Source organism: Anser cygnoides, chromosome 16, assembly GCF_040182565.1.
Source record: "Anser cygnoides isolate HZ-2024a breed goose chromosome 16, Taihu_goose_T2T_genome, whole genome shotgun sequence".
NCBI lineage: Eukaryota > Metazoa > Chordata > Aves > Anseriformes > Anatidae > Anser > Anser cygnoides.
This window is the reverse complement of record NC_089888.1, coordinates 5,232,652-5,245,892: the sequence shown is the minus strand read 5'-3', so window position 1 is coordinate 5,245,892 and position 13,241 is coordinate 5,232,652. Positions and strand designations below refer to the sequence as shown.

Sequence of the window (13,241 nt, the reverse complement as noted above, 5' to 3'; positions counted from 1 at the left end):
GAACTGCTGCCGGCAAGGTGTCTCGTACGTACGTGGTCAGTGTTACGAGCGTGGCATTGACTGTCCGGAGGGTTTTAGATTGCGTTTTGTCAGCTAGCAACATTTTTGGGTAACTTTATTTCATCTTACAAGGTGACAGAGCTATCAAGAGCTAAACAGTTAATGTGGTTAGAAAATCTTTTGATTCTGCTGCAAATGAGGACCCAACTAAATCCTGTTCCTATCCAGGGAGGGACGCAGCGTTACTGCTGTTGAGCTGACGCCTGTAGCATCCTACCCACGGTCCGTTGTGTGCTCGTCCTTTCCGATTCTTTCCGATTTCAAGCTGTAAGAACTAGAGAGTTACTGAGCTGTCTCTTTGTTCTCATATACATGATGGATTTGATTTGCAAGATACTCAGCGGTTTTTGCTCTTGGATTTTGGTAGTTTTGTCCGTAAACTGTTACTTTGCCATAGGTCTAAGATGAATTATTTCAGCTTCACCCTGAATACCCTAGGCACCTGATTTCCCCGCCGTTTTCAAGTGCCCCCAACTTGGCCTCTACCCGGTTTGCTGTTCTAGCTGTTATATTTTGAGATAATTGTCATGTTGTTCTGCTAGAAATAACCCAGGCTGCTACACCAAGTTTGTCTTATTGTTGAACTGTGAAGTAACCGCAAAATTTTTGTAGTGTGGATTGGTAGCAAAGTCTTAATTGAATTTCTTTGCTTGTGGCCTTGTGCCGACAGATTTTGGCTGTGCTGCTCTGCTTCTCTGAGGTAGCTGGACAGGTAAAGCTATGGGCATTTTTGCTAACCTCCTGAAGGTGTAGTAAACAACGATTTGTGTCATGTTTATGAAATCCATGAGCGTGTTTCACTGCGTCAAAGATTCAGATAAATAGCTATATGTCAAGCACATGGATTGTTATGCAGTAAAAAGCCAGCCCTTCCAAGCAGGAGTCCTCGTGTCACCCAGTGCGCTCTGTCCGTGCTGTTGTGTGCTCTGCGGGACTGCAGGCAGGCTCCTTTGTGCAGGAATAAGGTGCACATACTGTTAAATTGCAAACCATCACTTGGCGTTATTTATTAGGCTAAGGCTGCACATATGAAATAATGTATTAAAAGGCAAACTGAGGAAGAAAATGACATTTTTCAAAAATGACTGTTTAGCATTTATATTGTCAATATGCAAAGAGCGTTCAAATATTTTGTATTCACATTGTAAAGTACTCATGTTGCAGGGTAGGTTCCTTTTTTAGGCCTTGTTCATGGCGTGATTAATTGGCAATCATAATTTACCCTCATTAAAAGGCTTTTTCTGTTGCATATTATCTGATCAAAGTCTTTTTACTTTCACTCACATGATGCATCCCGCAGCATTAAGTTCACCTCTTCACAGTGGTCTTTATTTATGCCTAATGCATGCTTCCCAAAATATTCATATGTTTAAATTGTGGAGTTTCCTATATAATCCCTGGATTTTGGGGGAAGGTGATGATTTTCTCATTAACGTAGGTAATTGGTGTGTCTTAAAATGATAACGATGTTATGGCTATTTTTCCTTCTAGACGAAAAAATAAGTTTTGTTGTCCTACAGGCTTTGGATTTTTTTTCCTGCTACCTTACTGTATGTTTGTGGGGTTTGAAGAAATATATCCGCTTGGTTTTGTTCTTTTTTTTTTTTTTTGCTTGGGGGAAAAAATAATCTGCTACATTCTGATTTAACTTAGATAGTTCTTTGTATTTTTGTTTTCTATCTTGTCAGAACTCTGCAGTAGAAATTTGCAACAAGGTGTACAGCTTCTTAACCTGTCAGATAAATGACATAATGGGGTCACAAGATCTGTGATTAATTTTGTCTTTAAAAGAAAATAGCATGTTTTTGCTTCAACCATTCATTTCACCTTATTTGTATTTTTTTTTTCCTTTTCTACCCATGAGCTGAATCCTTGGTTTTCTGGCAAGTTCTTTTTAAAACTTTAAATATTTTTTCCAAGTTCCAAGTAAGGGCTGTTTTTATTATCTGAAGGTAAATCAGAAAGGAACATTAAAATTAAATTAGTTTGCTTTCTGATAACCTGTTTGGTAATGTTTTCATTGCATGAGATTTGATGGTCTGACTGAAAACGCTGTCATTTAAATAGTAAAGCTCAGCCACAGGTGGAATTGTTCTTCACTAAACACTGATTAGGTTTGTTTTCAAGGAATATTTGATTTTCCTGACCTTTTATGTCATTCTAATTTCATGTTACTTGTATTAAAATGTCATCTTTTTTTATAGTGCCTAAAATAGACTTTATTAGTTTTCCTGAAAGCTATGTGCAGCTTTCCTTTGGCCCATTTAAATATTGAAAACAGCAGGATTTGAGATTTTTCTTATAATCCTCAACTAATAGAGTTTAATGCTTTGTTTGGCCTCCCCTACGCAGCCTAAGCAAAAGTTTTAAACAAGATTAAAAATATGACCTTATTAACCCGTGGCATCTACAGATACAGAACAGGCCTGCAGAGCCATCGGGAGCTCATTAGCCGTGATAGCGCGGTGGCATTTCGCATCTATTCAGCCTGTTCCAGAGAAGCACACTGGGGAGAGCAGCTTTTTTTCTCTTCTCGTTTTCGCCATTGTGTGCCAGCACCCGGGAATAAGAAAGGAAAAAGCAAGAATCTGTTTCTAAGATGAACGTTGGGTGTTCATGGTTGGAGAAAATCAAGTTCAATTCCTTCTGGAAATTTAAGGTGCAACCTTAATGTGAAAAGGCAGCAGAGGTGGTGGTTGGCTTTTATTTGCTTTGCCTCATTAGTCCCTGACTAACATCTTTTTCACACACAGCCCCCCCCCCCCCCCCCTTTTTTTTTGAGAAGTCACAGGTGTAGGTAAGGTGTTGGATGAAGAATATGCTGGGTTTCAGAAGAATAAGGTATCCCATTGTCATGGAAAATTTATGCTTAGTAAACATTACAAAACACAAAATGACATGATACATTCATTGCTGTGTAATAGGATTCCTTGTTTACTCGGCATGCTATAGGGCCATGGCAACAAAACCAGAAATAGGAACTATGAGTATTCTTGTTGTAAAGATGGTGATGGCTAGCAAGCAGTTTGTTAATTGCTGGAGTTGTACATCGCTCCATATTCATCATCACCTTACGGTGCTGCTGTGAGCTTGCGGTTCTGTGAGGAGGTGTAAATATAAAAGTTTGACCAAAACTTGTAATAAAAATACTGCATTTTTTGTATTATATGGAAGAATGGGAATTTGCACTTAGCTAATGCTTTGAGAAAGTTATCCAAGAGAATTCTAGGGGGGAAAAAAATCTTAACTACAGTTGATGTAAAAATCAGAAGACTTTCTATATGTCTGTTCCTTACTGATGTTCCAAAACAAAGCAAAATGTCTGAATATTAGTTTTTTCCTTAATCCTTCAAAAATGCTAGTACCTTCCTTCACTTTGGGCATACCAGTTGTCCTTTTGATCTCAGTGGAACAGAATCCCTGCATGTGTTCATCACGTTCAAGACCTAGTTGAAAACTGGAGGCAAAATCAAGCCAGACAAATTGCTTACACTGTCAATGACAAACATTTCCTGCTTTCATAGCATTATTTATGCTTTTGTTTTGGTTTGGGTTTTGTTTTTTTAATTAAAGGAACGTCATTTTTAAAAACAGCGGCTCTTTGCAGCCATATGTGCACTAACCAAAAGCTATACCTACTGTAAGGCTGGGTGTGTGCAATGAAGAGTTTCCTAAGTACTGGGGTAAGAGAAAGGATTGAAGATGGGAAGGAAGAGGGTGAAAAAGCCTCAGTTTCTCCTCTTTTTTCCTGTCTTATTTATTTTCCTTTGTTCACTGCTTCTGGCCTCTCCTGGCTCTTTGCCTTGTTCCCATCAGCAGTGCCAAATCCCCGAAGCAAAAAACTGGTAGTCTTCAGATAGAGAATATGAGGAATAAGGTGGTGTATAGGGTAGACCAGGAATTCCAGTGAAACCAAGAATTTACGTCCAACTATTGATGATTTTGTTTTCTTTCTGCATCAAGCTTCGCTGACCTTCCTTGCCGTGCCCCAAAGCTTTGAGAATACACGTTGTGGTCAGTGACGAGGAGCCGATATTTAAAGATAATCGTGTTTCTGTTCGGTAGGGTTTGGCTGCTGATTCATACGTGTTCTCTAGTACAGCTAAGTCATCCAGAACGAGGTGATTTGATGCTGCTGTTTGCTTTCTGTCTGTAAGACAGGACTTGCATTGCAATCGTGCTTTCGCAGCGGTAGAATGTATAGTGTGATCCTGCAAGCCCACGTCTGAAAGGCAGAGTAGCATGCAGCTGGCACGGTGTTGTTGTCATTGACCCTGTCTTTTACAGAAGTTGTATTAATCTTTCATTTGATAACCAAAATTTCCACTCCTCTTGGATGTCTGTGTCTGCCTTGTTGTTTAGGCAGTACTTTTTTTTTTTTTCTGCTCTTCTGCATTCTTGATTGGTGAATGTGCTTTCAGTTTCGTTTTGGTGCTTGTGAATATTTATGGAAAGGAAAAATAATGTAAAGCATTTACAATATGAGGACTTAGTTAACTAATGAAATTGAGAATTTTCAAGCTGTAGTCTGTAAATTGAAAGTGTGAGCACTACCTTTTAAAGGATAAAAAAGAAACCATACTGTTGTTAGCTTCAGGTCTTTGGGATGCTGTTCTGGAAAATGTTAGTTCTCAAAGTGAAAAATATTAAAAACAGTTGGTATAAATATTCAGGTAATTAAAATGTTTTGTAAAACAGTTTTATGAAGATTAAAAGGTCACTTAGACAATTTAGGGTGGGTTTTTTTGGTAATTACTTGGCTAACTCGGTTTACCTCAAAGCAGTGATTTTATATTGTGTATAGCAAGAAATTAATAATGTAAAAGTTTTGTCATGGTGCTTTACAACTAAGTTACAGTTTACAGACTCAGTGCTAGCTGTACCTTTAGCAAGCTAATTCTTGGTTATACTAAATGTTTGATCAGGCATTTCATTTGATTGCACTATTGAGCATTGAAAATAACTATTGTCAGAATTGCAAATGCCATGCAGTAAAATACCTTACAGAGAGACTAGAGGCAATAGTTTGCACTGTAGCTTGCTTGAGCCCATTACACATTTTAATTTGGCTGCAGTTAATCCCGTATGATAGTGTGCATATACAGCATTCAGAGTGGTTTTCTAGCCTAATTTAGTGCTTGTAGGTAAAGGTAATTTTACATATTTGAATTAGCCCTTCACTATTGATTTCAGATTTTACGTCCAAACTGTTTGAATGCCTGTGTTGAGTTCTCTGCTCTAGCTTTTTCTGCTATGACATCATTTTCATGCTTTAATTTTTTTGTAACTCAAGGTGCTTTGGTCTGCTTTCATTTGTTTCTACTTTTAATAACTTACTCTTTTTTTTCTATTTGTTTCCTTGTTTCCAATTTATGTTTGCTAAATAACTTTCAGGCATTTCTATTATTTTTCATTAAAATGAATCAAAATCAGATTTTGCAGAATATCTCGGTTCCAGTCAAAGACTGCAGTAAGTTTTTATTTAACCATAATTGAATATTGACTTTTTGAGACAAATAGACGTTTGCTGTTTAAGCAGAAAAGGTATGAGATATTTAATCAAGTCTATCTAGAAAAGTATTCAGTACTGAGAGCAGTTTATTCAATATTAACAATATAGCTTTGATAGAATACTTTTCATGTTCTATTTCAAAAAGATATTCTGCTTCTATGGCCTATAAATTTAGTATGTTTTTTTTTATTATTACAGGGAGAAGAAAATGAAAATTCAGGATATTAAGAACAATATTAAAGAAGCTATAGAGGTAATCTTTCAAGCTATTATTAACTATTGAAGATTAGCTATTTAGACATACTCTGCAATAATTTTATTTTTTCTCTGCAGACGATAGTGACAGCAATGGGCAATTTGGCACCTCCAGTTGAACTAGCCAATCCAGAGAACCAGTTTCGAATCGACTACATCTTAAATTTAGCTAACCAGATAGACTTTGATTTCCCACCGGTAAGTAAATAATTCTAATTGGCTGCAGTCATGCTTTTTTACAAATGATTATTTTTCACTGCACTGTAGTAAATATTTACCAAAAAAAAAAAAATCTGGTCTTTGGGAATTACTACAGTAGCTGTCTTGGGTCAGTGCTAATCAAATAAAGTGTATAGCAACATGGCTGATATATTCAGGCCGATCCTTTATGAACACAGAGATCCGTTCTCCTTCCTTATGCCCTATTGCAATGATCAGTTACAGTTAAGAAGGGCACCATGGGCAGTAATGTTTGGATATTGTTGGGCACTGCCCTGCCCAAAAGGAGGGAAGTTATGCCCGGCAGTTGGTTGATAATTAGCTGGCATTCAGTGATACTGTACTTCTCTCTTTTGGAAGAATAGTAGAGATTTCTTGCTGATTCAGACGTGCTCTCTGACAGCTGTGTCAGCCAGACTTTCTGCAAAGGTTCCACATCCTATGTCCTTGCCCCAGCCCTCCCCAGTCCTAGTTAATGATTCAAAATCCCTGCAGCCCCAGACTAAATGCAGAAAGTATAATGATTTGTTTGGTGGTATAACTTGTCTGCTCACCAGGATTAATTTCTACTGTATCTCAACCAGACAAGTAGCAGAAACCCATGAAAATACACTTTGCAACCACTGAACGCTTAAACACTGAGAAGATATTTTTCATTAATTGCCTTGAAGTACTTTATACTTGCAGCAATACAGGAGTGTTTCAAAGCTTCTGTTCACTTTCTATGTAATGTTGCAGAGAGCTGAGAGTAGGAATTATTATAATGTTTCAAACTCATGATCAATTTACTCCAGAATTTTGTTTCTAGCAGTGGTCAGTCCGGCCTGCTTGAAAGAAAAGTGGAAGTGCAAATAGTAGTCAAGTATGGGATACTTTGCAGCACAGCAAGTTTTTCCTAGCTCTGATTTATAAACATTACTGAACAAGCTAGTCTGTGAAAACAGTGAGTTACCTTTTGCAACTGTTGCTGCTTCTGGGAACTTAACAGCTTCTGTCAGCCATTATTAGAAAGAAAAAAAAAATGTGTTTGTGTACAAGGCAAAAGTCGTATGTTATATTGCCAATTAGTTGGAGATACTGTTATTGTCATCTTCAAATCCATTAATTTTCAAAGTTGAGCAGGTGCAGAAAGGTTATGGAGAGTAGAAAGTGTGGTTCTTCTGAAGCACATAGAATGCAAAATTAATCATTTTAGGTTAAAGAAACTTAAATCAATGCATTTTGAGATTTTTAACTTGACACTAATTTTGACAGTTCTCAGTGTTATATTTATATTCTCTTCATTGATTATTTATATTCATATAATATTTATTCCCTTCATTGATGATTTTTTCTGGTAGGGGGACAAAATCTCATACTTTTAAGATAGTTTTAGGAAAATATTCAAGAGAAAAGACAGCAGCTCCTTACTCCACCCCATGTCCTCTTGAATTGGCTGGGTGCCTGCAATTCTCGTACTGCCCATTGTTTTGTGATAGTTCAGGTTGTGATCTGTAACAATGCTCTAACAAGTTCCTGTGACCTACCATGTACCGAAGTACTTGATTCTTCTCTTTCTCTCCTCTGTCTCAGAGAAGATTTTTTCTTCCATTGAGTTGGAATATGGTGTTTTATTTTGTTGTTGTTTTTAATTTTCCTCTGAAAGAGGTAGTTGTGTAGCAGTAAGTGAATAAGCCAGGCATGTGTTGCATGTGTGCGCTAAGGTAATTCATACAAAACATGCACTGAAAACAAATGAAGAGTTTTGATGTGATTTCCTATTCAGTTCCAATGTGAAATGCCGCCTTCTTGAATATATCTTCAAGTTAGTGTTGGTTGAATCTAAATTTCCACATAGGGAAAATCTATTATACGTATTTTTCTGAAAGAAAAAAAAAATCTGCCTTTAAAAAGTTTGAGATATTTTTGTTAGATACAACTAGGGAAGCTCTGTTTTTACTTTGACAGCTGTTTTTGATCTAAAAATGAATATTCAATAATCATTATTTCTGGTAAAATACAGGGTAGCGAGCCCTTCCTAATCAACGTGAAGTCCTTTTTGTAGGTGGTATTTGCTAGTACGAAAATGTATGTTAAGGGTCTTGCTTATAGACGTATCTTGTTATAGAAGCGGGCTATTTTACACTAAGTAGTAGTAGGGACGGCAATGATCAACCCCCCGTACTATTGCACTTGTCTGTTCTTTTACGTTTGCAACGCGTTCTGAGATCCTTGGATAGGAGAGACCAGAAAGTGGACTGAGGTTCTGAACGTAAGTGATCAGCTTCTGTGACTAGATAATATCTGGTGGTTTTATGTGCTGTGTTGTTGATGTATAAGTGATAGAGATGTACTTACCAGGTGTATAAATAATTTCAAGTCCAGAGAGGAGTCTTTGGAAATGCAACTTGAAAGAGTAACTGTGAAAGACATGCAACTTGAAGAATAACTGTGCTCCAATAAAACTAGTTTTTCTTTTCCTGAGCAAAGGCATTGTGTTAATTTTTTAAGCCCTGAGTCTACAGAGGTTTACGCATGTGCTTAACTTTGACTAATGGCTAGTTTCATCGATATACTCAAGTATTTCATATGTAAATGTTCATAGGGTTGGGGTTCTAAACGCTAGTGACCGATTTTTGAAGGAGTACCATTGGCTCCCTCTGCCCTTGATGATTATATAAGCTCCTTTATGTATCTGATTCCTGGATTTGTCCCTCGGTACATGAAAAAATGAACCTGCATTTTAATTATGTATTTTAAATCAAGTTAAGATTTAGGATGTCCCTGGATGCCAACTCTCAGTGCATAGTATCAGAAATATATGATCTTTAGGTACCTCTATAAAATAATTGCTATAGAGTAATTAAAAGTACTTTGAAGAAAGTATGGTTTTCTGTAAGTGGAAATAGCCTCATTATATCTAAGGAAGTCTTAGTTATCTTCTCTGTCTTCCAGTACTCCAGTGAGAGAATTTCATAAACTGGCAGCTAAAACCTTTCCTATATAGAGTGCTAATGCAGATGGGAGAGGGATTTTTTAGCAATGTTTAGCGGTGTGTTATGCTATATGTTTTGAGTTGTAGAACTTAGTTTCTCTCTCTTCCATTTTCTTCATGGGGAATCATGTTTCAGCTGTTACAAAGCTATACTTTCCTCAGTATAATATTTGACACTCATCTGCCCTGCTGTAGGAGAAACATGAAGACAGGGAGAAAGAACACTCATGTACAAAGGAGATGTTGTTATGAGGGCTATGAGTACCTACTGCGATACACTTTTAAGACAGAAAGCCTTTTTGATTCCCTTTAAATACCCCTTCATGTTTTCCTAAACATTTAGCAAGCTCTTCAGCAAGCAGTGCACTGAATCAGAATCAATGTTTAGCACGAGTATTCTGTAATTTCTTCTCCAACTAAGGACAGTCTTTAGAACATGAGGCCTCATCCTTCTTACACATGAGGCAGTATTAAATGAAGAATTTTAAAGTAGACACGTAAATCTGTTTATAATCACCTGTTGTACAGCTGGGGCTAGAATTGAAGTTTCCCAGTAGCAAGATTCAGTGTGATGTGAAAGGCAGAAAGTAGTATAAAAGAAACGTAGGAACCTTACAGTGTGGTAATAGTATAGAGGTCTGATTCTAGGATTTAAAGAGCAACTTTAGTAGTCTGATATTCTAATTCTTTTCATCTGTGTCTCCATCTGTTTGCTTTGCAGTTTCTGACTTATAGGAAATGTGTGTCATTTGTGTAGAGCATACAGCATTGAATTAAAAAAACAACTCAAGTTAAAAATAATGTTGGTGCAGTGCAATGGTAGGCTAAACATTCCCTTTAAAGCTGAAAAATTAGTATGTTGGAGACATTAATTCATCCCACTTGGTATTAAGCAATTAGATTTCTTGAATACAAATAATAGCATATGGGGAGAGGAAAAGAGTAGTACTTACTGAAAGGAATTCTGTCCACATAATCGTGCTGGTGATTTAAACTATTGCAGTATTTAATAAATCAAATTTGTAGTTCCTTCTGTGTACCTTATGTGCTGTTTCGCCATACTATATATACCACTGGCAAGAGCCTAGAAGCTGATGGACCACGAACTCTTGCAGCTGATGGTCCGATTTGTCCTGTCTTCAGTATGTTTTAAACAGTTTCTAAAATGTAAATTGCACAGAAAAAAAACAAACTCAAAACTGTGACTGATCCAGTGAAAGTTGGAGAACCTTTTTTACTCAAATAAAACTAGCACAACTCTAGTGTAAGAAATTGCAAGGCTTCTATGCAGTAGCCATAGAAAAATCTCATGAAAAACAAGATGCCTTCAGTCCATGTCTGCAAATTCTAGATTTGAACAATGAGCATATAAAATCCTTTTAGGATATATAAATTCAAAGCAATAAAAGTGTTACAGATACCAGCTGATTAGAAATGTCATGGGGCTTGCACCATGTTAAAAGTTCCTCTAAACAACCTGTGTTTTTGTCCTACATTGTGCATGCAGGAGACGTGCCTACCTCAAGGCCTTGAAGGCACTGTAATCTTCTCTGGATTGTATAAGTCTAAGATTTTGCAATCATAGATACCTGGTGAAAACTGTTTCTGAACTGTCCCCTACAAATCATCCAAGGGTTATAGTATTTCTAAGGCTAGGAACATAAGTGTGTTTAAAATGTGTGGAGTGCACTAATTAGTAGTATTCTAGGCAAAACAACTGAATACTAAGCTCATGCTTTTATGTGAAGTATTTTTTACCTTAGCTCATTGTGGACTTCAAAAATAGATTGAGAATGTAATGTATCCATGGGTAATGTACTGTTCTGATTTATTTCGGCAAAATGTTTTTTTTGGGGGGGAGAGTTAAATCTATAAATCTATCCTTCTTATTGCATAGACTTTTCTTAAGACAGAGCAGAATGGAAACAACAGAAGTCTAATCAAGTCCATGTAATCTATTGTTAAGATGAATAGCACTGATAAATATTGTATGTAGTATGCTATTTGCATCATTGGGAAACATATCGTTGCTAAAAATGACAGGGCATTAAATGGCTGAGCCTTGCCAAAAAAGTCTAGCCCTGCTAGTTTGAATGAGCACTGAGAACAGAGGGCCAGTGCTTTCCGTGGAGAAGTACTGAAAGCTCTTCTTGGCTAAAATGCTACAGTGCCAGTTTTTTTAATGAAAGGTTATCTTTTTAAGGAGGACCAACATCATTGTCTTCATTCAAGTTGAGTTTTATCATGTGACTAAATTGTTACTGGCCAGCACAATTAGCTTAAGCAAGGAAAAAGGAAGTTAAAGGAAAAAACAAAACAAACAAGCAAAAAAAAAACCTACTTGAGCATTAAAGCCTTAGAAGTGAGGATGTGAAAATGTATGGTACAAATCTGAAGGCTTATATGTAATTACTGCTGCTGGGCTTGTATTTTAATATTATACCATGGTAAATAATACTTTAAAGAGGGACAAAATCACAGATGGTTTAGGACTTATGGAATGAACTTTGCTCATCATTGAGACTCTATAATGAAACAAGTAGAAAACTTGGTTTGCTTGAGCAATAAATTTGAAATCTTGCCCGAGTTTGTGCTAGAATTGCTTTTTAAGTTATCGTAAATTTTTAAGATTTAATTTTGGTCTTAATTTTCTGTGAGACCAGAATAATACTTGCTTTACAAGTATTTTAATGATATGGTGTTTAAGAGCAAAGACCAAACAAATCCAAATTTCAGGCTGTTTTTGCAGCTATTCCATTAGTTGAAATATAAAATAAAAACAAATGATAGTTGAGGCTTCCAAATGGCTTTCCTATCACTATTGTACCTGGATACATTTAGCTCACTTCAGGTAAAATACAGTTATATTTGTATATTTTCAGTGTCAAAAATCAACCTCAGAAGTATTTTTGATACTCCAACTAGCTGTATATCTGTTTCAAGTATAGGGTGATGTTGGATGGGCTGGCTTATAGAGGTGGTATTTTTATTCCTGTTCTGCATACCAGACAGTGGTTAGGATATTTTCTCCATCCCTAGTACCAACTGCAATAGTGGCCTTTTTTACTCATCCCTTTCTTTTTGCTCTTACTTTTAGGAGAGGAAAGGAAATGCTCTCGTTCTATGCCCATTTTTCTTACCACGCTCAACCCATTTGAATCAAGCTGCCAAATAAAACCTATTTATTTTGGGTCATAGTCCCTTAATAAAATATTCAAAATAGCAGAACAGTGTTTACAGCTGCCTATTTTTAATTGATCCGGACTCAGCTGTGGGAGATTTATCCCCTGAAAATACTGCAATCGCTTCAGAAAGATGACATTCAGAAAGAATCACAATGTTCGCTATTGGAATCTGAAATAACTGCGGAACCACTCCAGTGTATCCAGGAAAATGTATCTTTAGAAGAGATGGGATAGTTTTTAGGGTGTTGGTGAAATTGTCTGCAGGTTTTTTGGTCCCTGTTTATTTTTTATTACACTGCTCCATTGTAGTTATTTTGGATCTCCCACTGCCAGTGCTGCTGAATAGTTTTATTATGGTTTCTGAGTGGTGTCTTTGAGGCCTAGCGTTACCACATGCTGGCTTCGGCCTCAAAGCCAGCCTAACATCCCGTCTGCCCACAGCCATCCCTTTCCCTCTCCCGCCACACCATCATGTGCCACTCGCAGTTGTGCCAAAAAAACCTCCATCGCGTCCCCAGAGTAAATCAGACCATTGAACCGGTTCAGGTTAAAAATAACCCCAGTAACCCCTACTCCTTCTCTCGTCTATTTCAGGGAGGTTATTTTTAACGGGAATCAGTTTGGAGGGCTGCCTTACACCATGGCCCATCGACCGTTTGGTACAAATTGTGTAGTATGTTAACATGCAGCAGGGTCAGAGACAAAGGTGGAATCCTTAAAACGGTTTTAACACCAAAATCTGGAAGAAAAATACAAGATAACACAGTCTCAGTAAGATGTGAACTGGGATCTATTTGCTGCCAAAAGCGTTCCTTAATTATGTAGGCAACAGTACAAAGTTATCTGTCCCTGTAGGTAATCACCCTGATCTCTGTAATGGTAGATATATTATTATTTCCTGTCTAAATACATCATGGAAGAAGAAGTGAGCTTTTCTGGTTTGACAGCATCACCAGCTTTATAATGTAATGACAAACATTCACCCTAATGGGGGACGTTCCCAGGAGGCCGTATTAAGTGCCGCAGATTTTGGGGT

General features: G+C 37.1%; 1 protein-coding gene across 5 annotated transcripts in view; it reads left to right on the top strand.

Annotated features, from left to right (window-relative positions):
* Positions 1-13,241, top strand: part of GNAS (GNAS complex locus) — a 151,446-nt gene that overhangs the window by 85,297 nt on the left and 52,908 nt on the right. For all 5 annotated transcript variants that reach the window (XM_048074602.2, XM_066978201.1, XM_066978204.1 and 2 more), the window contains exons 3-4: positions 5,771-5,825; positions 5,906-6,025. In XM_048074602.2, coding sequence (XP_047930559.1) covers positions 5,771-5,825; positions 5,906-6,025 — 175 coding nt within the window. The remainder of the gene's footprint in view (positions 1-5,770; positions 5,826-5,905; positions 6,026-13,241) is intronic.